This window comes from Heterocephalus glaber, unplaced genomic scaffold (genome assembly GCF_053883595.1).
Source record: "Heterocephalus glaber isolate CG9 unplaced genomic scaffold, H.glaber_assembly_v1.0 deba00001606, whole genome shotgun sequence".
NCBI classification, from domain to species: domain Eukaryota; kingdom Metazoa; phylum Chordata; class Mammalia; order Rodentia; family Bathyergidae; genus Heterocephalus; species Heterocephalus glaber.
The window spans coordinates 12,928,194-12,955,457 of NW_028258377.1; the positions used below are offsets into that span (position 1 = coordinate 12,928,194).

Here is a 27,264-nt window from a genome sequence, read left to right on the forward strand (position 1 = left end):
CCCACCCACCTGTCTAGGTGGAGTTTCTGGGCTAGAGTCCGCCAGTCGGCACCCCGGCTGCATGGCAGATCCAGGCTGGTAATGATCTTCTGCCGAATGAGGAAGGGGATCTTGAAGGCACTGGGGCCCACCAGGGCTGGGACCCCCCCTTCACTCTCCAGAGCCAGCAGCTCAGCAAACCTCGTGTCCTAGGTGGGGAGAGACAGGAAAGAGGTTCCTGTGAGAACCAGGCCACTGCTGCCTCCTGCTGGGGGAGCTCCCAGACCACTCCAGACCTGGGGATAGCAAAGGCTCTAGGGCTTCCCAGGTACCCTCTCCGTCATGTGTCAGGGTGCTACGCTTTGAGCTTGAAGCTTACAAGTGCACTCTCCACCTAGAATCACAGCCAGTGAGCAGAAGAGCCCTCTGGTCTCATTCTCCTCCATTTCCACCCTCACCCTTAGTCCTGTGGGCTATTCAGCACTACTGCTCTCTTCTCATGGCCTTTGTCCTCCCCTACTGCCACAAATGCCCTTTCCCACACTGATGCCTGTCAAAATTCTGCTCATCCTTCTGGAACCAGTGCAAAACTCTCCTCAAGGAAGCCCTTCAGGCCTCCCACCAGCCCTGTCTCCTCCTCCTGCTCCTAAACTGTTTGGCTCCCCTCCCCAAGTTCCCTTTGCATCCCAGGACACTTGGAGGGAGGTCCCAAGTGGTTTCTAGAAGAATCGGGTTTGGGAAAGAAAGAGGGGCTGGTGGCAGGGTGGGCAGAATTGGTCCAGGGAGTGGAACATTTCTGGGGGGTTGGTGGTGACAGCATATGGCCCTCCTGCCCACCTTGGTGATATTGAAGTTGATGTTGAAGCTCTGCCCATCGCCCTCCACCTGCCACACCCACACCTTGCAGGCCAGGTCACTGGTGCTGGGGCTGACGCGCTCCAATGTGAAGGTGCAGTGCAGGTACTGTTGCGTGCCATTCCAGATGTGATAAAAGGGGATCTCCTGGGGGGGGGCGGCAGAGGAGATGTCAGGTGTGCCCAGCTCCAGCTCTTTGGGTGCTGGTGGTGGGCTTGGCTCTCACCTGGTAGCTGACAAGAAGCTTGCTCTTCCATAGGGAGCTGGGCACGTCATGGATGGATAGGCGCAGGTTGTGATAACTGTCCTTGAAGTGCAGAACACGAGGCTCCTGGATCAGCTGTCCACCCAGCTGCTTCTCCAGCTGCACCACCTCCTGTAGGGCCCCAGGTGATCAGCAGAGCCTGGGGCCTGGGAGGACCCCTCCCTACCGCCCCTGAGGCAAGGGGCCTCCATGCCTAGGGCTGGGGGACTGGGGAGGGGTTCGTTGCTACCTTGAGTGCGTCCTGGGTATCATGCAGGCAGTAGACACGGATGTTGTACTCAAGGGAGGTGCAGGCCACAGGGGCGAATAGAAGCAGCTTGAGGCGCTTGGCGGCGGCCACGCTGAGAGCCTCTCCCACCAGGGCAAAGCGTCCCAGCTGCTCGGTGAAGACGTAGCAGGCACTGGCCTCCAGCTGGCAGTAGTAGAGGTGGGAGGGCACCTCTTCACCCAGGTGCAGCACATCCTGCAGGTGGAGCCCAATGGTGAGTTCCACCAGCCTTGGAGCCCACAAGCCACCCCGAGCTCTGAGATGCAGCCAGAGATCTGAGAGGGGTCGGGGCACCGTGCAGAGCCACAGCTGCTCAGAGCACAGGGTGAGCGCAAGGGAGGCTACATTCCACTTTGAGGCCAGTGCTCAGGTGGGTAGGCTCAGGGCTATCCCATACTCACCTCCCAGCTTCCCTCACAGGACTGTTTTTTGAGGCGCAGGCTCCAGCTTTCGGGGCTGGGCTCCCCACAGTGGTCCATGGCAAGGATGACTGGCCGGGTGAGCAGGACTCCAGGGGGCCCACAGCTAACGATGGGACTCAGCAGGGTCTGACAGCCAGCTAGGGGCAACCTCAAGTGGGGAAACATGTGTGGAAAGAGAAAGGTGTCAGTGGCCTGTCCTAGGGACCAGGGGTCAGGGCAGAGTTACTCCAGGGTGAGAGGTTAAAGAGCTGGTGGGCTCGTCCCCCTGCCCTCCCTCAAGCCAGCCAGGCCCAGCAGTGACCGGGCAGGGGCCATCCCAGTGACAGGCCGAAGACAGGACCCTACCAGCCCCAGCAGCAGGGCCCAAGCCCACACCTCACGTCCTCTGGCTTGTGTAGTGTGAGGTAGATCTCGTAGATCTTTCCTCGGGGGATGGCATCTGGGGGGATGAGGAGGCTGATTCCTGTAACAGTGCAGGAGGAGGCCCAGGCTTATGTGGTGTAGACACCCAACACCACACTAGCCAGCCCTCCCACAAGGCTCATGTTGGGGACTGGCCAGTACCAGCCTGGCTTGAGGTCACAGGGGCTGTGACCAACCACTCACACAGGAATGAAGCTGAGTCAGAGTCCAGGAAAAGCTGAGGAAACACAGGTGGGAAAAGCATGCATAGTTAGCTTGGGCACGGAAAACTTTGGGACAGAGGCACCAGGTCTGCTGTCCCTACCTTCTGTATCACGCAAAAGGCATTGGCTGGGACCAGGACATTCCCTGCTTAAAACCTTCCCTAACTCTGTGATAAAGTCCAGCTTCCTGGCTTGGCATCTAAAGGCCTTCACTGCTGGTCCCACTGTCTTTCCAGAAGCATCTCCAGCCCTGCCATGGTACATACTTAGAGGTACCACTGCCAATCTGTCCTGCTCCAGCTTCTCCCTTCTCCTTTGGCTAGGGACCCCTCTAGGGCCCGGCCACTCCCTGCCACTATCTCTGTCCTTGCAGGCAGAGTTGGGTTCAACAACCCCGTGGGCTTTGGCAGCCCTCCTAGTCTGGGATGGCACAGATGGATTCTCCCAGGTCTGGCTGCTGTGTGTGTGCCTCTGCCCCAGTGCCTTGCAGGAGCAGTTTCAGAGCCTTTGCGGAGAGAAGAGGCTTCAGGTGGGAGGGAAGAGGACAGGCTATGTCCAGGACAGGGGCTGGAATTCACTTCAGGGAAGATGTAAGGAGTAGCTCTCCTCCACCTAGGACAGACAGCCCCTGTATCAGAAAGGACCCCCCACCTCAGCACAGGGGGAAAGTAAGACAAACATTCTGTGACTTTATCCCAAAAGCAAACATACTTTCCAGAGTGGGGAGCTTTGAGGTGGGCTGAGCTGGAATGTCGCAACAGACATGTTCCACATATTTCCATGCATGCAGAACTAACTGCTTATGTGATGGTGGTCCCATGAGGTTATATCACCTAGTGACATCATAGCTACCTAGATTTTCATAATCCCACTCTGTGATGTCCATACAGTGATGAAATTGCCTAAGGGCGCATTTCCCAGTACACGTTCCCATCATTAAATGATGCATGATTGTATTTTATAGAAAACTGGAGCCAGGCAGATAGAGACATTGAGGCCATATTCACAGTGATTGCTCCCTTGGCCAACCCATGCTCCCCCTACTACTCAGTGTGGCTGGTGTTGGTGCCAATCCTAGACATCTCGGTGTGAATGCTCTCTACGGGGGAGGTACACGCCCTTGTGTGTTCATTCCAATAATACTAAGACTGGACACTTAGGAAGGATAGGGAAACAATGGACCCTGCTCTTGTGACACTTAGCCACTGGGGAGAAAGACAGGTGAACTGCAGTAAAGGATATGGGACAGGTGGCATCCCCACCTACCAGGGAAATGGAGGCCGGTGGCCACTGGGCAGCCATTGTTTGCCTGTTCTTTGTTCGAGCTGACAGGAACCACCTCAGCACATCATTCTAATAGTCCTACGAGGGGTTCACTATCATTCTCTGTCCAAAGGGGACATGAGGCACAGAGAGCAAGAGCTGTCAGGCCAGAACTCAGAGAAAAAGCAGCAGATGAACCAGTGGGAGGGGCAGAAGGACTCTTGTGTACAAACAGAAGCAGGGTGTGTTGGGGGTGCTGAGGGTCTAATGTGGTTGCCATATGCAGAAGAACATGTGGGAGGGAAGAGGCTAGAGCAGCCTTGTTATCTCTGCCTGGGAGCAGCAGGGAGCCCCACGAGGGGTTTGAGCAGGATAGGGACATGATCAACTCTGGATTCACTGGATGAATGTTTGGAAATGAGATAAAGGGTGTGGCAGCCTGGGCCAGGAGAAGCATCAGGGAAAGATAAGAGGCAAGGGGAGGTACGAACTATAGAGGAGGGAGAACACAGAGGGGCTAATGTGTGAGTGAAGCAGGCATGGGGATTAGGGGGCAAATGAGGAAGAGCAGGAGGCCAAGGTGACCCCCAGCTGGTTTCTGGCTTGAGCAACTAGACTGTGATGTAAGCTGGGGAAAACTGCAAAGGAGGCTGCACTGAGGGAAGGTGGGAGACAGTTCTGCTTCAGGCACAAGGAATCTGAGGTGCCATGAGACATCCAGATGGAGCTGCCCAGAAGGCAGTTGGGTTTGCAGTTCTGGCACCCAGGAAAACAGTGGGCTGGGGCTGGAGGAGTGAGAGTGATTGGCACAGACACAGCGATTGGAGGCATGGAGCAGGTAAGATCACTAGAGGAGAAGGGCATCGGGAGTGAACGCTGAGAAACGCCTAAGTTCAGGTACCAGGAGCAGCCAGAGAGGGGCAAGGAAGCCAGGGTCCCACTGGGTCACCTACACTGAGGGAATAGAGAATTTAGGGTGGTGCCTCACCAAAGGCTGCAGTGATTCTCCCAAGATGGCCACAAGCATGTTCCTGGGTTCCCTAGCAGGGTGTCTCCGGGACCCTGTTAGAGGGATTACTGTGAAGTATAGGGTGGAAAGCCAGGATGCAGTGGGGGTTCCAAGAGGCCCCCTGTCTGGCCTAGGCTGTTCTGCATTTGTCTCTGGCATCTCTCCGCCTATAGGTAAGCCCCTTGGGGCTGGTGCTTGGCCCACCTCTGAGCCCAGGTCCCAGAACAGAGCCCAGGACATGGAGGCAGTCTGCATAAATGGATGTGCAACAGTCTTATGTCCACAGGCAACAAGAGGGAGACAGCTCTGGCCACAGCCCCACTGCCAATGCTACTCCCAGACACAACTGAGTTCTCTCCACAGCTCTGTCCTTGCTTGGTGGCTCAGCTCTGTCACTCCAGGCTGAGAATGAGGGACCTAGGAGGAACATTGGTGCTGTCCTTGTCCTCCAGGTGGGAAGTAGAGGCTCGTCTTGCCCCTTGGGCTGCCTGGGGCACTCAGGTCCTTCCTACCTGTATTTGGGATCATCAGCCGGCCCCCGAGGAAGTTGAAAGTCCCATAGGCCATGTTGCTGGTGCCACGGGGCAGGGAGCGAAAGTAGTTTTGGGTGGAGAGGCGGGAAATGAAGTCCTCAGCCTCAGAGGTGGGCGAGCTGTGGTGCAGCGTGTGGCGACCACCACCCAGAGGACTGAGCAGGTGCCCGTTGGTGAGCTGGAACTTGGGGCTGGGCCCATCTTGCCGGGGACACAGACTGCCCTGGTAGGTGGTGGTGGTGGTGCTGAGGTCTGGCTGGATGGTAAGCAGATGGGGATTGTCTGCAGGGATAAAGACAGGCTCAGGGGATGGTACTGAGGGTTTCCCCTCCTCAGGGGTAACTGGTGTGGGGTCCTGGGTGAGAGTGCTGCGGGCAGGGGCTATCTCACCTGCTTTGCTGGGCTTGATACTGACAGGCTGGAAACCTGAGGTGAGAATGGATGAGTCGGCCACATCCGAGTCCAGCCCCTCCTTCTTGCGGCAGTAAACGAGGATGAGGACAAGCAGCAGCAAGATGAGGCACACAGCCACAGCAATGAGGCCTACATAGAGGGCCACATCCTCAGGGCCAGAAGCAGCTGCAGAAGAGAGCATGGCCTTGGGAGAGGCAGGAGTACAGGGCTCTGGAGAAGTCAGTGGCCAACAGCCAGGAGGATGAGGTCTCCAAATGAGCATCAGCACTGGCTTGGCATTGGACATTTGGGGCGAGGAGTATGATGTTGGCATGTGTGCATTCTAGCTCTGTACCTCCCACCACCTTGCTTGTGACTCTTGAGCAACTCACATTTCTCCTAGGCATGTGATTCAGGCTGAGGTGGCTGCCAGAAGAATGGAGGAGGGGAAGAACTATGTCCCCAAACTGGGCAGCCTGGTGCCTGAATACTAGGATAAACCTGCTCCCTGCTGAACCCACTACCTGATCACTGCCCCAGGATAACTGAGGCTGGGAGGGTGCCTCTGGTATCCCCCAATACAGGGTGCAACTCCCAAGGTTCATATATTGAAGATTTGGTTCCCAGTGTGGTGACATGAGAGGTGGTGTGACTTTTAAGAAATAAGGCTCAGTAGGAGGCCTTTAGGTTATGGGGGTGCTGTCCTCTGAAGGGACTGAGGTATTTTTTGTGGGACCCTTGTAGGTTCTTATGAGAGGGTTGTTATGAAAGAGCAAGACTAGCTTCTCCCTGATCATCTCTCTCTCTCTCTCTCTCCCTCTCTCTCTGGGTTCTTGTCTCACTATGTGATCTCTTCCTTTTGCATGAGCTCCCACCTTGATGCCATCCACCATTAGTTCATGTAGCTAAAGGAGCCCCTGCCAGAACGACTGCCGTGCTATTTAGAGACTTAGGCTCTAAAACTATGTGCTAAGTACAGTAAACCTGCTAGTGCAGTATAGTAAACCTATGCTTAGTACAGTAAACCTCTTTTCTTTACAAAGTATACAACTTCAGGTATTTCAGTATAGCAATGGAAAACTAATATCTGTGGGCTCTGCTTCCCCTGTGGTTCCAGGTCAGTCTGTAGGCCTTTCTCCTTGTCTATCTCTCCCAGGCCTGGAGCTTGGCTGGGGACAGGGGATTGACTGCTTGGAGGAAGCTATATTGATTTTAGAAGGGTTTTGCATAATGGAAGAAATGTCCATCAGAAAGGAATTGACACAGATAATTAGGTTTTTAATTGAAAGAATGGGGAAGGGTGTGTTCTAGAGAAAAAAATCCAACAGAGATCTTTAATTGTTAGTTATGGCCTTATAATTAACAGGCCTCACAAGCCTGGCATCCCCATAGGATTTGTGTGTACACTGGGGGTTGGGGTGGACATGAGGCTGTAGGAGAGTTGTTGGGGTGAACAGATGGGTGTCCACAAGTCAAGGTTCAAATTGATACATGTCTCAGGATGCATGTGAGCGTGCATGGGCTCGTGTGGACACGTCAGGACTAGGGGGCCTCCCTGAGGGTCCTGAGCTTTGGAGAGGGATGCAGCCTGTGGCAGGAGGATGACTGGTTTAGCCACCACCTCCCCAGAGAAGACTCACTGTGCACACAGAGGTCGCTGGTACAGTTGCGGGTGTCCAGGTCAGCGCCCCGGCACTCCTCACCCCCATTTCGGGGTGCTGGCTCAGAGCACTCACGGCTCCGCCAGTGTGTGCAGTCGAGCCCACAGGCCGACCACTTGCTCCATGGGCTCCAGCTGCCATCCACTAGATGAGAGACAGGCAGAGAGGAGACAGGGCAGTCAGCCTGGGAAGCCAGTCCCAGGCGGTCTGCCAGCGTAGCCCCACTGGGCATCTGGACCAGGCAGGACAAGCTGACCTGGACCTGGGCATGATGCCAGGGCCAGGCCCACCAATCTGCACGCCCTCCAGAGTCCAGCTGGCTTCAATGACACACATGCTAATGACAGGGAGGCGTGGATGACGCCAGGGGCTGCTTGGCTCTCCCCACCCCAGGGAGGCCGTGCTGGTTCTGGGGTAGTAAGGGCTCTCAGGCAAATGATGACCCTTCTGGTCCCAGGCACAGGTAGATTCAGCCCCAGGCTGAGCCCCAGACCCTGTCCTTGATTGTACCTTACACCCTGTGACTTTGACCCTGTGTTAAGCCCCCAGCCTGGAGAGTACCTGAGCCCTGACTCTGAACAAACTGTATCTACATCCCTGCCTCAGACTTAGCCTGGGCCTGCGTGGCAGGCAGGTGGGATGGAGCCATGGCGGGGGGGCAGGCTGGTGGGCGCGATGGAGCCAGGGCACGGAGATGACGTGGTGAGAACGATGTGGGAGGCGGTGGCCGCTGGTACCTGGGCACAGAGTGGCGCAGGCTGTTTTCTGGACATTCTGCCCCTCACAGAAGGCGCCCCCGTTGAGAGGTGCCGGGTTGGTGCAGCTCCGGCTCCGTTTCTGCCAGCCGCGCCCACAGGTGGCACTGCAGACGGACCACTCGGTCCACGTCGACCACCCACCGTTCACTGGCCGGACAGAGAAGGACTGGGGTCAGGGAGCGGGGGCTTCCTCAAATACTGGCCCAGGGGACAGGGCATGAGCACAGGGGCTTTGAGCTGGAAATGGTGTGCTGTGGCTGTACTGGGAGAGAAGTCCTGAAAGGGAGGGCCACTCCTGTGCCTGCTGCCCCAGGGCCCGGCAGCATCCCCTGCAGGACCTACCCTTTTCCTGGCAGGTGCTTGGGCAGCCAACAGAAATGAGCTCACTTGCAAGTCCAGCCCAGACTCTGATCTCTCATAGGGCAACTCCCACATCCTACTCTGACTGCTCCTGGTGTGCCCGGGACCAGGGGATGATTGATACCTTCCCTGGATCCCCTCCTATCCCTTTATTTCCTGCACAATGCTTCTTTCCCACAGTTGACCACCAATCTGTCCTACCCCTCTGTCCAGACACATCCCTAGTATCACTAAGCACCGTGCACACCCTTTCCTTGTCCTTCCTGGCCAGGCCACTGTTTGGCCTACCTGGCCTTAGCTCTATGGCTTTCTCTACTCTGCCAGCCGTACATCACTCCCTCAGTGGCACCTCAGTACCTCTCCCAGCCACTAGGGAGCTTGGGACCCACCGTAGACAATGACAGCAGCGGAGGTACTACGGCGACGGGCCACGATGTTCTTGGCCACACAGGTATAGTTGCCTGTGTCAGCCAGGCGGGCCTGCCGCACAACCAGACTGTGTTCCCGAGTGATGTACACGTTGGGGTCCAGGGATGGGTCCACCAGGTCCTCGTTCCGGAGCCACTCCACCTAGGGAGGAGCCAAAGAATGCACAGCCAGCCCATGCTGGCCCTACCCAGAGCACAGAATGCCACTGGGGAGAGGAGCATTCAGGGGTCCAGGTAGGTAGACTAGAGAACTGAGAGCTTTGCCCACCTGGAGTGGGCATGGGAGCTCCTCTCACCTCAGCTGGGGGGATGCCCTCTGGGGGGCGGCAAGGCAGCACAATGCCCTGCTCCAGGGATACCTCCTTGGCCAGTGGCTCCTGCTCAAAGTTCTTGCGCAAATCTGGAAGAAGAACAATAGTGTCTTCTCACCTGAGTGCTTGCTCAGCCTGGTCATCTCTATCTCTTGGTCCTACAGGGGCATGGTACAAGGCAGGAGGAAGTGCCAAGTGCCCAGGGGGATCAGGGGAGGGCTTAGTAATGTCCCTACAGACTTCCTCCACCCATTAAAGGCAGGACAATGGAGTTTCCTGACCAGACCCCTTCTTCCTGGAAGCCTACTTCCCCATCTCCTAGTGGCACCCTGGAGAGCGGGCTGGGACTCACAGGCAATGCGGATGTAGGCCTTTTGACTCTTGGTGGTGCCCGAGGAGCTCCATGCCACGCACTGGCACCAGTATTCCTCCAGCCCGAACACCTTCTCAACCTGCTGCCTCGAAACGTTGATGCGGACCTCCATGGCTGGCAGCCCTGGGGGCACAGGGGCCATCACTGAGCCTCCCTGGCCAAATGGATGATGCCCTGTGCCACCCACAGCAGAAGAATGGACTTCAAAGAAAACCCTCAGCTTGAGGGCACTCCAGTTATCCCACAGGGGTGCTGATTTATAGGCCCTAGAGGCCAGGAGTAGAATTTCTTTAATTTCCATTCATTCTGTTCCAAGGCCTATCTCCCTGGAGTCACTGACAGAAATATTCCTAAAGGGGCTTTGGTGGGGCCGTGGGCAACAGGTTCTCACTGCTAAGGACCCCAGGCAGATAGAGTAGGGCAGACATGCTGAGCTCTGGGGACTTTGTGGGCATGAGAGAATGAGGAAGGGGCTGCCTATCTCCCTGGAGGGCTGGTGGGTAAATCCTGACAAGTGATAATATGATGACATCCTTTAACAACACAATTACTGCCCTGCTGTGTAGTCTGATAATAGATCCCTGGGATTTAGAGAGGGTTTCCTAACTGTGTGTCTGTGAGGGGATACTGGTCTCACTCAATCCACTCTCTTCTGTCATATGGTTCCCACCTGGATAGAAAGCCACTTAAGAGAGCACAAACTTGCCATAGACACCCAGGACTTCCTGAATCCGAAGTGTGTCTAGGGTTCTGTGATCACCCTGGGGTGGGCTGGGGGTGTCCATCCCCAGGGAGAAACACTGGAAGAAGATGAGGGGCAGCCGACAGAGGGGAAGCTGGCCAGTGATCAGGAATCCAGGGTCTGCTCTGCCCAAGTAGAGTGGGCTGGGGGAACTCCCTTCCAGCTGGGACTCAGCTCTCCACCTTCTGCCACACCCAGACCCAGATAGTGGAGTGTGCTGGGAGAGCCTGGGTCCCTCTGACAAACCGGAAGGAGGGATGACAACCCCCCTTCCCTCCTCTGGGCTACAGCCAAAACCAGTGTCCCCAGGAGTGAGAAAAGACTGTTTGCTTCCAATTTCTCCTCCTCCTGACCCCAATTTCCCTCGGGTCATTGGCTTATCAGAAAGTGGGAGAGAGGCTGGGCAGCCAATGTGTTTCCATTGTTAACAGAGAAATTCAATTAGAGCTGCATTGCAGGAGGAGCACAGCGCAGCTGAGCTGGGCAGGCCGGGAGACTGTTTTCTCTCTTAATTTCTCTAACGTGTCTTTTCCTGACCCCTTCCCAGATCTCTCCTCATGGAGTCTGTCCAGCTTGTGCACTGGGCCCACTTGCTCCCGTCGCCCTGGCCAGTAGTGGGGGGGTCAACCTTGGCTGAGAGTGCTACTGCTGGGCTACTTCCTCCTTTCTGGGAACCAGTCCCTGCTCTGCCTGGCTCTGCTCTCTACGGCACCTGGTGTGCATGTCTGAGTGTGGGGTGGGGCTGAGAACCACGGGGCACCCACAGGGTCCATGAATAGGAGAGGGTCCTAGGTACCAGCTACCTGTCAAGCACATGGAGACCAGGCACCTGAGAAGGAACTGAGGGTGGAGACAGGTCTCCTCATTCCTCTTCTCTGCCTCTGGGGTTAGGGGAGGGAGACCTCCAGGACATCCTGAACCAGGTACTTTTTCTTCCCTGCGTGGAGAGGTCTATCATGGCCCCTCTATCCCTGTGGTGAAGGTGCGGCTTGGGGGATCCCCTTGGCAACCTCATGCACACCCCAGGCATCTCAGCCTGGGGACAATAGCACTCCCCCTCTTCTGTCCTGTCACCTCCTCTTCTTCCCACTGCATAAATAAGCCCTTGAGCCCCACAAGCTCTGAGAGGGTTGGGGGCTGAGCTTGGAACCCAACCCTGCCCTGCCTTGTCCTTATGGCAAGGGCTGTGCTCTTCTCCCTTGCAGGTAACTAAGCAGCCTGGTCCCTGGGAGCAATTTCTGGGTACAGCTGTGTCTGTCCCCATCTGGTAAATGTGAAGTGCTAGCCTTGGGGAGGAATGGAAAGGGAAGAGGTGGAATCCTAGGCTGGCTGGCCTGGGACGTGTGTCCATGTGTGAACAATGAGGGCACATGTGGGGAGCCTGCATGGGGGCCGGCTGAGTGTTTCTGGGAGATGGAGGGTTGGCCTAGGGGCTCTGAGACCAAGCTCAGAAGCTCACCTTCTCAATCTGCTTCCAGTAACCAATCAGTTTAACACACAACAAATTATTCTCCCAATGCTTGGCTTTTTGCAAATTTCAGGCTTTTATAGTGACAGCAAAGTTGGGTTCTAGCATTTTCAGGCTTTGGTCCCTTCCCTTGGGGAATGAAGGCAGAGGATGGGCACTTGCTGCCGGGGGGTGCCCATCCCGCTACTCCAGCCCCACACGTGAAGAGGTGGGGCTGCAGATCTGGGTGAACCTCAGCTGCCTGACCACAGACCGTTACCTGTTGGGCTATGCCCCTGCCAGGTACCACTGCCATGGTGTCTGTTTGTGGGTAAGTAAGGAAAGCCTTTCTCCTCGCCTCCAAACACTCAATGTCTTTGGGTTGAGAAATCAATGGGATCAATGAACATTCAGATGCACTGGCCACAGGAGGCCTGAGGATGGGAGTTCAGGGCAGGAGAGGGTCTTAGTGGTTATGAGTGGAACAAGTCCCCATGAGCTCTGCTTCTCTGCTTGGCTTGAATGGAGCAAGGTTATAGAAGCCTGTTGGGAGTGTGGGCTGGGGACCATTTGTATGCTGGACCAGGTCAGTGACTGCTCATTCAAGCAAGAGCTTGGCTCTGAGCCAAGCCACACACCAGAGACCTCGAGATGGCAGTGGGGTGTGTGGGGGGGTCAGTCGGGGGAGGGACCGGAACCTTCCATGGGGTTCAGGACAGGTCTTCAAAGCTGCAGCAAAGCAGGTCTCTGGCTGCAGCTCCCTCCTCACCCGTCTTTTCCCTGGTCGATCTGCCCCAGCAGTGGGAGGACTCAGCATGCTGCAAAGTGGTGTTGGGCTCCAGGCATGGAGTGGGAAGAAAGGAAAAGCCTCACGGAGAGGTCCAACTGGCCTATGAGATCTCAGGGCTTCCCTCCACCAACCTGCAAGGGTTCTCCTCATCTCCATTTTACAGATGAAGAGACTGAGCCCAGGGATGGTGAGGGGGGATCTTACTTGAGGTTCACAGTGGACCCTCCCACTGGGCCAATGTGGCCCCTAAAGCTGTTCTTCAGGATGGAGAAGCCTATGGTGCCTCTGCTGAGGGTGTATATAGAAGGCTGTGGTCCTGGGAGGCACTGCAGGTACCCAGAACTTTACTGGACAACTAATGTTCCAGCTCCCTCCTCAAGGTGGGAGGCATTGTGGGATCACCTGCCCTGAGGGCCACAGAGGCCAAATTCCTAGTACCTAACCCAATGTCTAGCATAGAGCAGGTGTGGAATGAACACTGGAGGTCTGCAGGAAAGAGGTAGCAACCAGCAGGCATGTATTAGGCCGGGACGGTGCAGAGGTGGCAGGGAAAGCCAAGTCTGCTGGTCACTTGGGACTCCTGTTGGTTGGCTGAGCTGACACTTGGGGGTAGGAGGCCAACCCCCTCAAACCCTGGTGGAGGAAGGTGGGGGTGACTTCTGCACACCAAGAGACCTGGTTAGAACCCTTTTGGGTTCTTGGACAGATCATAGCCATAGCCAAGGGCTCATCCAATCTGTAAAATACAAGGCTAGTTCTGAGCACTAAATGACACATTATCTAAGCTCAGGGCTCTTCAGCTCACACTCAGATTACTGCAAGAGCTTTGAAACAATTCTCCCAGCCATAGCCTCAGTCTACTACAGTCCCATCTGCCATGCATGATCTTCCCATGGAGCTACTATGACACAGCCCTCTCTGGCCATCTGCCTGCCCCCAGGGTCACTTTCCCACCCCAAATGTGAGCCACCCCAAGGGCCTAGTGTCCCTTGGCCTGGGAATTACTCTTTTAGGTGGTTTCATACCTGAGCTTGTACATTACCTCTCCTAGAGGAACCCTTCCTGAGCGCCCCCCCCACCTGCCTGGCAGCACGGGGCTCAACTCTGGGCCTGGGGTCCCCGGCTTGGACTTGGCATTGCTGAGTCTTAAGTGCTGCCTGGTTGTCTCCAGCTGCATGATGGCTCTGGCCTCACATTAGCTTGGATGTTTGGCCTGGGGATGAACACTGGGTGTCTCAGGGCTGGCTGAGGCCTTGGCGGGAAGGGGCTTGGGACTAAACCCAAGGGCTCTTTATGTGTGGGGTGTTTTGCAAAGTGACATGGAAAAGACAAGTCTTTGTCAGCTTTTGCCTGTCTGCTGGTCCTGCTCTTGGGGAGCAATGGAAACCAAATATGGGCTCTCTGTCCAATCCTTCTGGCCTACTGGCTGCCTGAGGCCAGGGCTGGGAGAGGAGGAATGCAGGGTCCTGTGGATAAGGCTCAGGTGCCTGCTGGCCCAGACAACCCTGTGCCTCTCACTTGAGTCCTGAGGCTTCCCTCTCCTAGTGTCTCTGGCTCTGTTCCTCTAGTCAGCAACCCCTGAGTGTTACCCACAGATGTGGCCACAGAGCTCTACAGTCTGAAACCCCAAGGACAGTGACACCACTTCAGTCCCTTTGCACATCCTGAACCTCCCTGATGACCCTGACCAGTATGCTGGTCACCTACCTTTGTTTGCTTGTGCTGTGCCCCCTGTCAGGAATGCTTCTGCCCTCTTCCTTCCCTGGCCAGTCCTTATTCCTTCCTCAGTTTACCTCCCCTGAAGGTCCTCCCTTTGTGCCTTGGGCAGCCTGCTCTCCTTTCCCTGAGAAGTCACCTCCGTATCTGCCTCTCTGAGGGTGTGCTCCCATTAGGAGGAAGTGCTCAGAGAATGTGTGAATGCATGCATGAATGAGTGAACAAACACTTGCAGAAATCAATCACAGAATGTGAAGTCTGCAAGTTCTCTGATCATCTGGGACTCACTCTCTCCGACTCCCTTTTCTTTGCTCGAAATTCTCACCAGGCTGCCCCTGCCCCTGCCCCTGCCCCTGCCCAGCCCAGCCTGGGCTCAGAGAGACTCCTTTGCCACCTCTTGCTGTGCAATGCTAGGGCATTTTTGGGGGGACCATCCTCTTACTCTCCTATCAAGCTAGTGGAGTAGGGTCTCCCCGGGAAGGTCTCTGTGTATATACACAGGGTCCCAGGCCTGGGAATCCTAATTGGTGACATGGGAGGGAGTGGGCACAGACCCAGCACATTCCTGGCCTTGCTGCTCACAGATGTGCAGTCTGAGGCCCTGGCAGGTCCCTTTGGGCTGGCTGAGCCTCACTTCCCCTCTGCTGCCCTACCAGCCACCTGAGCCAGCCTCACCGCTGCTCCCATCTGTGCTGCGCTCGATCACGTGGTCCACCTGGCGCACCCACTCGCCATTGCACTTGAAGAAGATCTGTGTGGCAGGCACAGCCTTGCACACCAGCAGGACTGGCTTGTTCTTGACGATGTACACATCCTCAGGTTCCACCAGGAAGTGGGGAAGTAGGTCTGGGTTGGCACCAGGCACTGGGTTGGCCACTGTGGCACTCTGCTGGGCACCTATAGCAGGAACAAAGGGGAAAGTAAGCTGGGCCCTTCTTGGAGCTGCCTGAGGTAGCAAAGGCTCCAGCTTGGAAGGGGAGGAGGAGAATGAGTGAAGGCTCAGCCACTTCCCAGCTGGGCAAACTCAAGCCACTGGCCACTCTCTCAGCCTCAGTGTCCTCCTCCGCACATCAGGGAAGCAGCAGCCCACACACTTCTGCACACTGGTGGGACACAGTGAAACTAGGGCATAAGTCACAGCACTTAGAAGGTCCTGGACACAAGGCAGCAGTGAAGGTTCATTATTTCCCTAGTAGACCTGTAGGGATTTGGCGAAGCAGGCCAGAGGCCTGAGAGGTTTAGGGGAAAACTGGAGGTAGGTGCCGGGGACTCTGGAAGGACAGGGGGTAGCTTGGGGTGGTGTCTCTCTATCTGGCTCCCTGGCCTGTGGCTGCTTCTGAGCACCCCCTTCTGGTTGGTCCTTGGAAATAGCAGATGCTCAGAAAACGCAGTGACTGAAGGAAGGGTTGGTGGGCAGCGGTATCTCATATGGATACTGGATACCGAGGGACCAGAAGGGCTGGGTGTGGGGAAGGGGCTGGCAAGGCAGGGGTACTGGGAGCAGGGAGTAGAAAGCAGGGTGGGAGTGTGTCTGGGAGTCCCAGGGACCTGGGCCACTTCCCACCTCTTCAAGGAGATCTGAATATGGGTTTCCTTCTCATTTTAACCATCCCACAAGTCATTTGTTTCTAATTACACAGGTAATTGGCTCTGAGGCATTGGTGAAGGTAAAGCCTCCAGAGCAGTCTGGCTCATCTGCCGACCAGCAGGACCCCTGAGAGGGGTGCGAGCACCCTCAGCCCTGCCTCCTCAGGCAGGCCCCCCACCAGCCTGCCTTCCTCCCAGGGCTGCAGAGGTTCCCCCCACAGCCACAATTAATAGAGGCCTCTGAGTGTAAAGACAGGGAAACAGGTTTCCAAAACCCAGTCTGTTGCTTGCTAGTGGCAACCTTAGGGAGTGGGTTGGTGACCTTGGGAAATCACTGGCTTCGCAATCTGTGAAATGGAGACCACCTTGGGCCTGTGGGGGTGTCTGAGGCACCTCACACAGACGGCTTGTTGGTACTCCACTCTCCCACGGGAGTCTAAAATCCACTGAGGTTTTAAACGGGGAGGCCTAGCTCCTTGTCCCCAGAACTGCCCAAAGCGAGCACCCAATCCCAGGCTCCTCTCCCTCCAGGGCAGGAGTCTGCCACTCCTTCTCGAGACCATGACTCTGATGGGGTGCATGTGTGTCCTGGGGACATCCGTACAGGGTGTGCAAAGGTGCTGGGATGCTGCCAAGAGGCTAAGGGGCCTGGTTTGATTTCAGCAAGTCCACCCCTCCCAAAGCTTGTTTCTTTGCCTGCACAATGGGAAGACAGGTGGTGTCCCGCTGTCAGGGTTTGAGGGTGAAATGAAAAGGCACGTGAGGCACTTAGCGCAGCTTATGTCAAGACCCAGGAGTTTTGTATTTATGAGTGCAAGGGGTTTCAGCTTAGCTCACAGCCAGCTCTTCGGGGGTAGGAGCTGATAAGGAAACTGAGGCATAGAACTGGCAGGCACCTTGCCTTAGGATGGCAGGGGGAAGTTTATGAAGCCGAGGAGGGACACAGCAGTGCCCTTGCTGGGTCCGAGGCACAGTGCGTGTGGCAGACTTTCTCTGACACAGCAGGGTGGGGCTGCCCCTTCTCCAGCTCCTTGCCTGCACCCCCCTTCCCCCCCGTGTCCAAACTCTGGCCTCTCCTGGCTGTGCCCTTCTCCCTCTGGTGGCCTCCCTCAGCAGCTATCCCCTTACCCATGTGCAGCTGGTAAACGTGAAGGTCACCATTCCCAGACCTTGACTTGAGCCGCCCTTTGCTTGGTATGGTTAAGGCTCAGGAAGTGGGGGATGCAGCACAAGCAAAGAGTCATCTAGACATTTTAGAGATCCAGAATCTGAGTCTCTTATCTCAAAGTCCAACTCTGACCCTGGACTCACAAAGTCCCCACTGGGCACTGCCTCATGACCTTTTTTGTGTATGTGTGGGACGGAACTCAGGGCCTCCTACACGCTGAGCACTTACTCTATCACTGCGCTACACCCCATCCCTTCATTTGCTTTTTGTTCCTCAGCAGCTACTATCCAGCCTGGCCCAGGCGGTGGGCCCAGGGAGAGCAGGGCTAAGTCTGGCTCTTGACTGTGTGCGTGGACCGTGTCTCACGCCCATCAGGCCCTAAGGTCTGCAGAATGAATGGCAGGGGGTGGGCACTGTGAGGCTTTGGAGGATGGCTCTGGAGTGAGAGTGGAGAGTGGGGGCTGGTAGTCCAGTGACCTCTTAGGCATAGACCTGGACAAGCCACAGCGTCTTGGTGGATGCTGTTAGTGAGGCCTTCATCCCCAGAAGCAGGGTAGGAGGGGTGGGGGCAGGGTGTCACCTGGCCTCCCACAGCCAGCAGAGGTGAGGGCTGCAGAGAAGACTGGCCAACACTGCTGGACCCCAGAGCAGGGGTGTTGGGGTAGGGAATAAGCATCATAGAAAGCTCCCTGGGCAGATCTGTACCTGCTTCCACCAAACTCCATCACAGACAGAGGCTCTCGGTGATGGCTGAGCCTGTCTCTTGCCTGGTGGGTGGGCAGGGACCCTGGCTGGGGGTGAGAGGCAGAGAGTAGTGCACGATTCTCCAGATTCTTCAGTCTCCCAATCGATCACTGTACCGAGCACTGCTCACGTCAGCCACCTGCTGAACCCGGCACAATCCCTCATGTCTGCATTTAACTGCTAATGAAAAATAAATGTACTGTGACCAATAAGGGACATAGCTCACTTCTCCAGGGCCTCCGTCACGCCACGCTGGTGTGCCTACCCCCACTGGGGGACATTTATTGGGTGGCCCCAGGAGGTACCCTCTAGGCTGCTGCTATGCCCTCCAATAAGGACACTAAGGCCTTGAGTGGTGGTAGATTCAGGTCCTACTGGGTGTCTTTTAGAGATTACGGGGTGCTGCCTGGGCAGTCAGTGCTAGCTTCCCCTCCCTCTATCTCCCTTCGCTCACTATGTGACCTCTATCCTGTGCTCACCACCTGTGGTCTTCCCCTCTCCACGTCCCACTTATTCTAATGCAACAAAAATCCAGACTTTCCAGTGTGGACAAGGGTGATGAGGAATGGAGGAGGGAAGATGTTTCAGAAAGGGTATGGGTGAGAGGGCTCTGGAGGGGAGAAGGCTCAGGAAGGAACATCTGGGCAGTGCCTGGATGCCAAGGCCTGGTGAAAGAGTGTTTTAGGAAATGGGAAGAGTGAAGGCCCCAAGGCAGGAAGCAGCTGGGTTCTCTGGGAACAGCCAGGCCAGCAGCATGGCCAGAGCAGAGGGAGCATGGTGGAGCCTCAGACTTCAGGGAAGAAGGCAGGACAAGACCTCAGGGACCTTTAGGGTGGAGTAGGAGTTGAGACCTCATTGCAAGGGCCCCAGGAGCCCAGTGAGAGCGCCCTGTGTGAGGAAGGGGTTGCAGCAGTGGGTAGACAGATGGGGAAGCTGCTGTAGGCGTTGCCAGAGTGGACAGTGATAGACCTGTCCCACTTGGGAAGCATCAGCAAAGGTGTTGTCTCCTCTGGGAGGTCTTCCTGGATCCTCACTCCTTGTCACTCACCCAGGTAACTGTCCTACCTCCTGAGCCTCCTTCCAGGCCACATTCAGTGCTGATGCTGCCTCTCTCATCGAGACTGTGAACTCAACATGGGACAGGAGCCTGAGTGGTGAGGGAGTGTTTGTTGAGTGACTGAATGATCCCTGATTCTTCTCCTTGCACTAGAAGATCTATCCAAGGGTGGTCTGTGGGAAGACCCAGAGAGGGCAAAGTGAGCACAGGCAGTCCAGGGCAGGGAGAAGGCCCCTCACTCCAGGCTGCCCCCAGCCACACCCACACCTGCTGCTCTTTGAAGCTGATCCTCCCACCCCCTTTCCTCACCTGCAACCTGGGAAGATAAGAGCTGCCTGTGTATCTCCGAGGCACAGGGTAGGTGTGAATGCACTTTCAAATGTTTTATTTTTAAAAGCACCACAAAAATATGAGGTGTGATTAATCAAGCTATTAATGAACTCGTGAGTGAGGCCTCCGTCCCCAGGAGCAGGGTAGGAGGGGTGGGGGCAGGGTGTCACCTGGCCTCCCACAGCCAGCAGAGGTGAGGGCTTCTTCCCCGGAGCAGCCCGCACCATTGCCAGCCCCCACCTGCCACCTGCTCTTTCATAGTCCCAGCAGCCCCCGCAAGGCTGGGTCCCACACCAGAGACACCGCAAGGGGCCGATGCACTTCCCTGAAAAATATTCTGACTTGAAATGAGCAGAGGAGGGGCTGGGGCACAGCAGTCTCTGTCATTCTCTAGCCTGACCTGTTCCTGGCTGCCAGCCAAGTGCGGTGCCCCTCACCCTTGGGTGCTGTGCCCCCAGCCTGTCTCTCCGTGAAAGTTTACACTTGGTGGTCTGCTTGGGACCTGGGTGTCCAGTTCGACGGGTGACACAAGTGCCCAAGCTGTACAGGACAGTGCCACGAGACAATGCATTGTGTCCTTCAACTGGCCTCACCTCTAGGACTCCCTGTGTGTCACATCAGGTGATATCTTGGCTATCTGACCCTCCTCAGGGGTTTTTGTGTACTCTGTCCTGGGGTCTGCCTCCCTCGGGCATCACAGCTGACAGTGCCCGACTTCCCCCCAAGAGGGCCACCCCTGATCCCATCCCTGGCCCCTGGTGGGCACACTCCTTTCCCATGGGAACCCCCAAGGCCTCGTTCCCAGACAGATATTCAGGTCCCCTGTCAGAAGAGATGGGACTCCAGGATCTTGGCTGGGCAGAGAGAAAGAATCTTTCTGCTGGGCTTGAAGCTATGGGTAGGCTGGAGCGCTGGGGCCACCAATAGGAGAGGTCTGTACTGCACCTTGTGAGCCAGGGTGGGGTCAGGTGCAAGAGGAGGTCATTCATGGTCTGCAGCAGGAGCTTGGAGAATGTGACAAACAAGGGGAGCAAGAAGCTGGCCCCCACTACCAGCACTGGAGGCCTCAGATTCGCCAGAACTGAAGGCCCCTGGATCCCAGCCACAGGAGCCAATAGACTCTCGTTTTGGCTGAAGCCAGTTGGAATTAGGGTCCTTTCATTCCACTGATCCACTTGCTCATCTCCTACTGGTCTGGCTGACTTGTGCTCGCCCTTCAAGGCCTGCCTAAACACCCTCTCCTCCAGGAAGGCCTCCCTGCCCACCAGGCTTGCTGGCCATACCTCCTCTGGAAATTATTCTGCCACCACTACAGATGTGTCTCCTCAGATGGTCAGGGCCTTGTGAGCAGGGACTAAGTATCTGCGTCTCTTACCTCTCCCCAGGGCCTGGCCAGGGTCAGACACAGTAAGGGCCTGGAGAGTGTCTGTTGAACCTCATTCCCTGGAACAGGATCATAGCCCAGAAATGAAGGGCTGGACGTGGAAAACACAACTTCTTATTTGCCCAGGACTCAGCTATGATCACCTTCCAATCAATCAGTGAGGCAAAAAATTCACTGGAAAGGAAAGTGGAGTCTGGGATGCCAGTGCAGGACCTTGGGGAGGCAGAGACCCTGCTTCTGGAGTGCAGTCTCCAAGGGAGGCAGAGGAGGTGGAAGTCACTGGGCACTGTGATGGGGCAGAGGGCACAGGCCCCAGCATGGCTCACCCAGGCCTGTGGCCTCACAGGGGAGGCAGGATCTACACTCTGCTGCCATCTGCATCCTGCAGCCTGAGATGGCTGCGTGAGTTATTATTATTTAAACATGGACAAGTCTGTGTGAGGGAGCTTCACTAGGAGGTTCTAAGATGCAGGGATGCATTCTGCAGAGAGAGAGAGAGAGAGAGAGAGACATAGAAAGACAGAGACACAGAGAGAGTCAGAGTCAGAGACAGAGACAGAGAGACAGAGAGAGAACAGAGCAGGTAGAGGGTAGGGGAAGAGCTGGAGGAGGAAAGTTCCGTAACTCTGGAATCCAGATCCCCCAATCCCACCAGAGGCTACAGATCTGGGGAGGAGCCGTACTAAGAGCCACAAGGTCCCAGGCAGCAACACTTGCCTGGAGGTGAAGCTGGGGACCCACAATTCTTTCAAACCCCTCTGCACTGCCCACCAGCCACTTCCCCGGCCGCATAGGGCCCAGCTCCAGATCCCTGTGCAAACCACCTATGTCCACAGCCTTTGTGTTTCTTCCTGTGTGAAATGGGAAAAGGAGATCCGACCCTGCACAAGGCAAGGTGGGGTCAGGAATGCACAGCTCCTCCCCCTTCGCAGGGCCCTCACCCATCCCTCAATCACCTGTCCCCCAGCAGTTGCTCTCAACAGCCCGAGATCCCCTGGAGGGCATGGGCAGGTCGGAGTCCAGGCTTGGGTGTGTTGAATGAATGAAGGAGGGATCAATGACAGTCTCTTCCATCCAGGAGCACGCAGGAGGTGGGGGTGACCAGGGTGGGGTGACAGCCCTTCTCAGTGTCCCTCTGAAAGGAAGGCTGCTTCTCAACCTGTATTCATGCACATATGTGTGTATGCTGCACTCTGGTTTCCATGGTGACACGTTCATGAGTGTCACAGAAGCAGCAGCCATCTCCCCAAGATCGGAGGGAAGTCACCCTCTTCCCCACTGGGCTCCAGGGGCCTGGTCACAGGGACAGGCACACAAGGAGGACATGCAGATGGGCTGGTCATGAAGGACAAAGTGGGCCAGGGTAGGGACAGCACCACCTCAACAGCTCAGTGAGGGCAGTCACACCCCAACTGCCACAGACCAGGTATGTTATCTGGCAGTTGTGTTCAGGTTCCTTCTGTCTGCCTCCAGCTTTTCAGATGGGGAACACGAGGCTCAGGCCAGCTGAAGGCTGTGTGACCCACCAAGAGCAGAGGGACCTTTGCCAAAGAGCTGGGGCCAGGCACCAGGCAGGCAAGCCGGGTGTTTCCTGGGTCAGTATCTGGCCTTGCCTACCCATGTCAACCCTTTGTTTCACAAACCCTCCAAGTTTATCCCACCACAGGGCCTTTGCATGTGTCCTCTCCTCTGCTTGCAACTCATTGCCCCTTCCTCTTCCCTGGGCTGCCTCTCCCTAGTCCCTCAGTCTCAGCTCCAGTGTCACCTCTTCAGAGAGTCCTCCCAAAGTCCATATCTGAAGTAACCCCCACTAGCCACCATCCCTTTCCCAGTCGATTTTCACTTTGTTTGCTTTATGTTCTCCTTTTCCCCTAAAATGTATCACAACAGTGGGGACCACGTCTGTCTGTTCACTGCTGTAGTCCCAGGACCCACAGAAGGCCTGACCCATACACATGTGCTGAATGCACCAGTGCACACTCCACCTTCCCACTCCACGTCCAGCCCCCACACGGGGTAGGACACCTCTGCCATCACTAAGCGTCTCCAAGCCTGCCAGCAAAGGGGACTTAGAACCCCCGCCCCCCGCCCCGCCCCGGGGAGGGAAGGCTGTGATGGGGGGACAGGCTCCTGGGACCCCACCCAGGACCCCCTTCCTACCAAGGGACTTGCCTCAGGCCAGAGAAATAGTTAATAAAGCTGAGGTCTAAATAAGCATTTGATTAACAAACGATAAAATAGCTATTGTGTCCCCGAATTAAGCTGTAATTGTGGCTGATAATTGGCTGGTTAGAATTTAATAAGCTGCAATTAAATAGAATGGAATCCAGGGTAATTATGTGGTCACAGAGCCCAGGGAGAAATAGGAAGGAAGGAAGGAAGGAAGGAAAGAAGGGAGGCAGGCTTCCTGCTTGAATCTCTTGCTGGTGTGGTATGTGTGGCTGTGGGCGTACTTTTAGTTTGGGTAGTGGTGATGGTGGTGTGTGTGTGTTTGTGGAGGTGTGGATGCGGAGGTGTGGCTGCCTCCACCTCTCGTTTGGCAGAAGTGGCCGGGCAGTTGGCCCAGCCACCTCGTTACCACTTGTACAAGGCAGGCATGCAGGCTCTGAGCCCTGCCAGGTCCTGTGGCAGCCCCAGCTGAAAGAGACAGAAAAGAATTTCTGGTGCAGTTTCTTGCCAGGCAGGAGATCCTGGGAGGCCGTCAGGAGGGTGCTGGGAACACGAGGAAGGCAGCAGGTGGGAAAGGGGTATTCCTGTCTTCCTCATGAGGAAACCAGCTCAGAAAAGGGAAGCATCTGCTCAAGGTTACACAGCAATCGGTGGCAGAGCCGGGCCAAATTCTCAGATTGACTGTGGATCACCAAGGGGAACTGCATGGCCCTGTAGGCCAGAGGATGACCCCCACCTCAGCTTACCAGCTCCCAAAGCACCCTCATTTCCATTAAGTCCTTTACCAGGTAAACCTAACAGGCTAAGCAAGAATGGTGCGAGCATTCCACAAGTGCACCCTGAAGGCAAAGGCAAGTCCCTTGCTCCCCAGTCAGGTGGAGGCAGGAGACACTCCCATTGCCCTCCTGAAGGCTGCAGCCTGGTGTGCCCAGGGAACAGGGCTGATACACACAGCAGCTCTTCTTCTGTCAGTCTTCTCACAGCTCAGGTGTGGCTCCCGGTGAGTCCCAGTCCACATGGTTGATGAATAGCACTGCCTATGCTGCTGTTTATGACCCCATCAGCATTTTTACAATGTTGCCTGCAATTAATTTAATTAAAGACCCTGTCCTGGATATGGTGGCATTTCATATCTCAGTGGTTTAATGTGAGCCCAACCAGAGCTGGGGCCAGGGTGGTTCAGGAGCAGCAGCAGCTTGGGGTGGTGGGCAGGGCAAGGACCAGAGCCCAGAGACACAAGGAAGGTCACACAGTCACCTGCCCTTGGCCAGTGGGAGCCGCTGCCAACAGCTACAGCCACCACAGGCGCACGCACGTGCACACACACACACACACACAGTCATAGCAACAATGGTGGCTAACTTCACATACATTTTCTTAATCCTTATCTTTACAGTGCTTCTAGGAGGTGAAGAACTATTTTTAATTTTCAACTTATGGGTGAGGAAACTGAGGCATGGAGAGGTGAGGCAGTGAATGATAGATTCCTGCCCAGGCAGGCTGGCTGCAGTGTCCTGGGCCAGGGCACATTCATTCAGCAAATATCTGCCGGTGCCATGCTGTGGCATGTGGTATGTTGTGCTAGTACCCACCAAATAACCTCGCTTAAGGTGGGCTCATTGTCCCCGCCCTAAAGGAGAGGTCCAGCAGCTCCAACCACACTGCGACGTGTTGGGGACACCTGCCGCAAACTGGCCTCTAGTGTCAATGGGCATAAATACCACTGCCCATTTCCCCCCGGCTCAAATCTAGCTGGGGTGGCCAATGTCCATACTAGGATGACTCTGGCCACCTGTGACTCTCATTCTTAGCACCTGAGCCCTGGACCCCTCTCCATAGAGGACCCAATTGGAAAATGCAGTCACCCAGTGACAGAGCCAGTTCCCACCCATGGGTTCCCCCAGCCACAGGTGGTGGCAGAGGCAGTGGCTGATACACACAACAGCTCTTTTATCTCACCCTGACTTCCGCTGTCCCTCACCCATCCAGCCTCTGACTGTGCTCTGCCCTTTCCTGGGGGCCCCACACCAGTTGCTGCCCATGGGTGCCCAACCAGGCTCCAGTACTTGTGAGCACTCTCCCGACATGTTCACTGCTCCCAGATGCTTCCCTGGGTACTCACACTGGATATATTCCAAGCCAGCTCAGTGGCTTCCCCCAAATCTCCGGCTCCCTAGAGTTTCCTCTCACAATCAGCCAGGCCACTGCCTCCCAAGCAGCTTCTGTAGGAGTCTCAGAGCAACCAGACCTCTCTGCTCTCTACCATCCACTGCTCTAGTCCTGATTTCCCCCCACTCCTCTCCTGCTTCATGGCCACCTACCCCTACACCTTCCAACACACCTTCCCTGGGTTATCTCATGGCTTTTGGTGAGATGCTCAACTTCGCCACAATGGTGCTATTTCTAGAAAGAAAATCTGCTCCATGCTTCAAAGTCCTGCCATGATTCCCACTGACCACAGGCAGAGTTTACTGGCTCCCTGTATAATCCCATGCCACCAATGCAGCAGTCTTGTCCCTGCTCACCCACCCATGCCTGCAGCAGACTCAGCCACATACACTGACAAGAGTTGTGGCCCTCACCCCAACTTCCCCTGTAGGCCACCTGCCCATTCCCAATGCCCTGGCCCCATTAATTCATAATTCAAAATATCATCTCTTCTGGGACATCTCTCCATGGTCCTCTCTCCGTGGTGAGAAACAGCAGCTCTAAGCCCCCTCTTTAAGCAGTGTTCAGCTCAGGGGCAGCAGTTCCTGTTGGCTCCCTACCTAGCTGTGTGACCTAAGGGCAAGTCCCTTCCTTCTCTGAATCTCAGAGGAGGTGGTGCTGGCCAGGGCTGACACACTTGGGTTCCTCTGGGGGCTGGATGGGACTCAAGGGGAAGTGGAGAGTGACGATGCCAACCAAGAGATCAGCTCAGTCCAGCCAGCTGCTGACACTCAGGAAGGCTGGCCAAGATGTGCAGGAATTTTTCCTTTTGAGAAAAGGTGGAAATCCATTTTTGGGTTAAAAGTTCCATATTATAATGTTGACAACTAATTTAAACATTTTAAACACTGTGTAGGCCAAACAAGTTGGCAGGCCAACACCAGACTGGACAATGTCCAAGGTTCCTTTTGACTTTACAAATTGGGGTTACAATAGGGCAAGAGGGAGCCACCTCTCCTTGTCTTGAGACTGCCACATGCTCTGGCTCTGTACCTGCTTTGCCCTCTCAGTCACCTCTCTCCCCTCCTCTTCCTGCCCTGGCCAACACTTTGAAGGAGGTCCTCCGGCCCAGGGCAGAGGCTGGACAGTCATCTGCCCATCTCCTGGTGGCTAGGAGCTAACTGCCAGTACAACATGTCCACTATCAGCTGAGACTTGAGGGCACTGCTCCTCTTCAGAGGTGCAGGGGTCCCCAGAGTAGAATTCATGAGAAGGGGTCAGGGGAGCAGGCTGGGGGCCGCTGGCTTTGCCTGCAATGGTGTGGACTTCAAATCGTGATCCAGAGTGAGCCAGCAAGAAGAATACTGGAGACAGAGTCACAGACAGGCCAGGGATGGGGGCCCCCACAGAGGAGACCCTCTGATAGGTGTGCCCCCCTTCACCCAATCTGGGCAGGAAGAAGCCCAGGCCCACTGTGACCTTCCAGCTGGGAAGAGGATGTCTGGCCGCACCCATCACACCCCTGACGAGACAGTAATGAGCCCTCACCCCATTTTAATTACCCACTGTCCAAATAATTACCAGCTTGTTTATTTCACTTAATGGCAGCAGTACTTTTTTCTCCTGATATTGATTTCATGTTTTCCTGGTTTGTTCATTATCTTCTCTGCCCCTTTAATGGGCTCCAAGCTCTTGTGGGTAAAGAGGAGGCTGCAGGGAACACGGAGGAAGGAGAGACAGGTGGCCCAGGCCTCGCTGTGAAGTCCAAGGTGAACTGATGCCTTCCCTGGGCCTTGAGTCTCAGGACACCAGATCCCTGCCCACCCTCTTGTCCTCAATACAATTAGGGTGGAATGCTCAAAATGACAGAAAGAAGGGAGAGGGGTAACAGGGGAGCAAGAAGCTGATTTACCCCTTCCCTAAGAGTCCCCAAAAGACAAGGGCAAAAGTGGAATGGAGAAGACGCTAATGCCAAAATGAGGCCCAAGGAGGCTGCACTGTGGAGGCTGCTGATTGGTCGGGCATGGAGGGGCTGGTGGACAACCACCTCTTCCTCTTGTCCTCAATGAGCACCCGCCTTCCAGAAGCTCAGCCCCTCCCCGGGCCTGACCTCCATCCTTGGCCTCTGCCTCACCAGCCTATCGTCACCATGGAAATGCAGGCAATGCAGGCAATGCCATGATGTCATCTGGGATTTGGAAGAACCGCCCATTTGTCTGGTTTTTGGTGGGGAAGGGCAAAGGGGGGATGGGAAGAGGGGAAGGGGAAGCCCAGGGTCTCTTTGGGTAAAGATTTAGAGTCTCTTGAAGAGGTCATTAGCTCTTTAATAAATCACTAATAATTGCATGAATATTTAAATCTTAATAAAAAAATACAGTGGGTCAGTGAGTCTCCCCGTGTGGGTATTTATGGCTATTGAGCTGGAATATACAAAAGTTGGTATCGGTCTGATTGAACTGCTGCTATCACCACAGCTAA

At 55.5% G+C, this 27,264-nt stretch overlaps 1 protein-coding gene across 4 annotated transcripts in view; it reads right to left on the reverse strand.

Moving 5' to 3' along the window:
• The window catches only part of Unc5a (unc-5 netrin receptor A), a 60,383-nt gene that overhangs the window by 1,415 nt on the left and 31,704 nt on the right, over positions 1-27,264 (reverse strand). The window contains exons 2-15 of one of the 4 annotated variants that reach the window (XM_004836312.3): positions 14,875-15,096; positions 9,484-9,627; positions 9,117-9,220; positions 8,782-8,962; positions 8,012-8,179; positions 7,254-7,418; positions 5,611-5,799; positions 5,200-5,502; positions 2,165-2,252; positions 1,769-1,937; positions 1,329-1,562; positions 1,061-1,210; positions 817-981; positions 10-188 (exon numbers count right to left, since the gene is read on the reverse strand). In XM_004836312.3, the coding sequence (XP_004836369.1) occupies positions 10-188; positions 817-981; positions 1,061-1,210; positions 1,329-1,562; positions 1,769-1,937; positions 2,165-2,252; positions 5,200-5,502; positions 5,611-5,799; positions 7,254-7,418; positions 8,012-8,179; positions 8,782-8,962; positions 9,117-9,220; positions 9,484-9,627; positions 14,875-15,096 (2,461 nt within the window). Of the gene's footprint in view, positions 1-9; positions 189-816; positions 982-1,060; positions 1,211-1,328; positions 1,563-1,768; positions 1,938-2,134; positions 2,253-5,199; positions 5,503-5,610; positions 5,800-7,253; positions 7,419-8,011; positions 8,180-8,781; positions 8,963-9,116; positions 9,221-9,483; positions 9,628-14,874; positions 15,097-27,264 lie in introns of all 4 variants that reach the window. The other 3 variants (XM_087194792.1, XM_087194793.1, XM_004836313.3) reach the window with 3 other exon arrangements.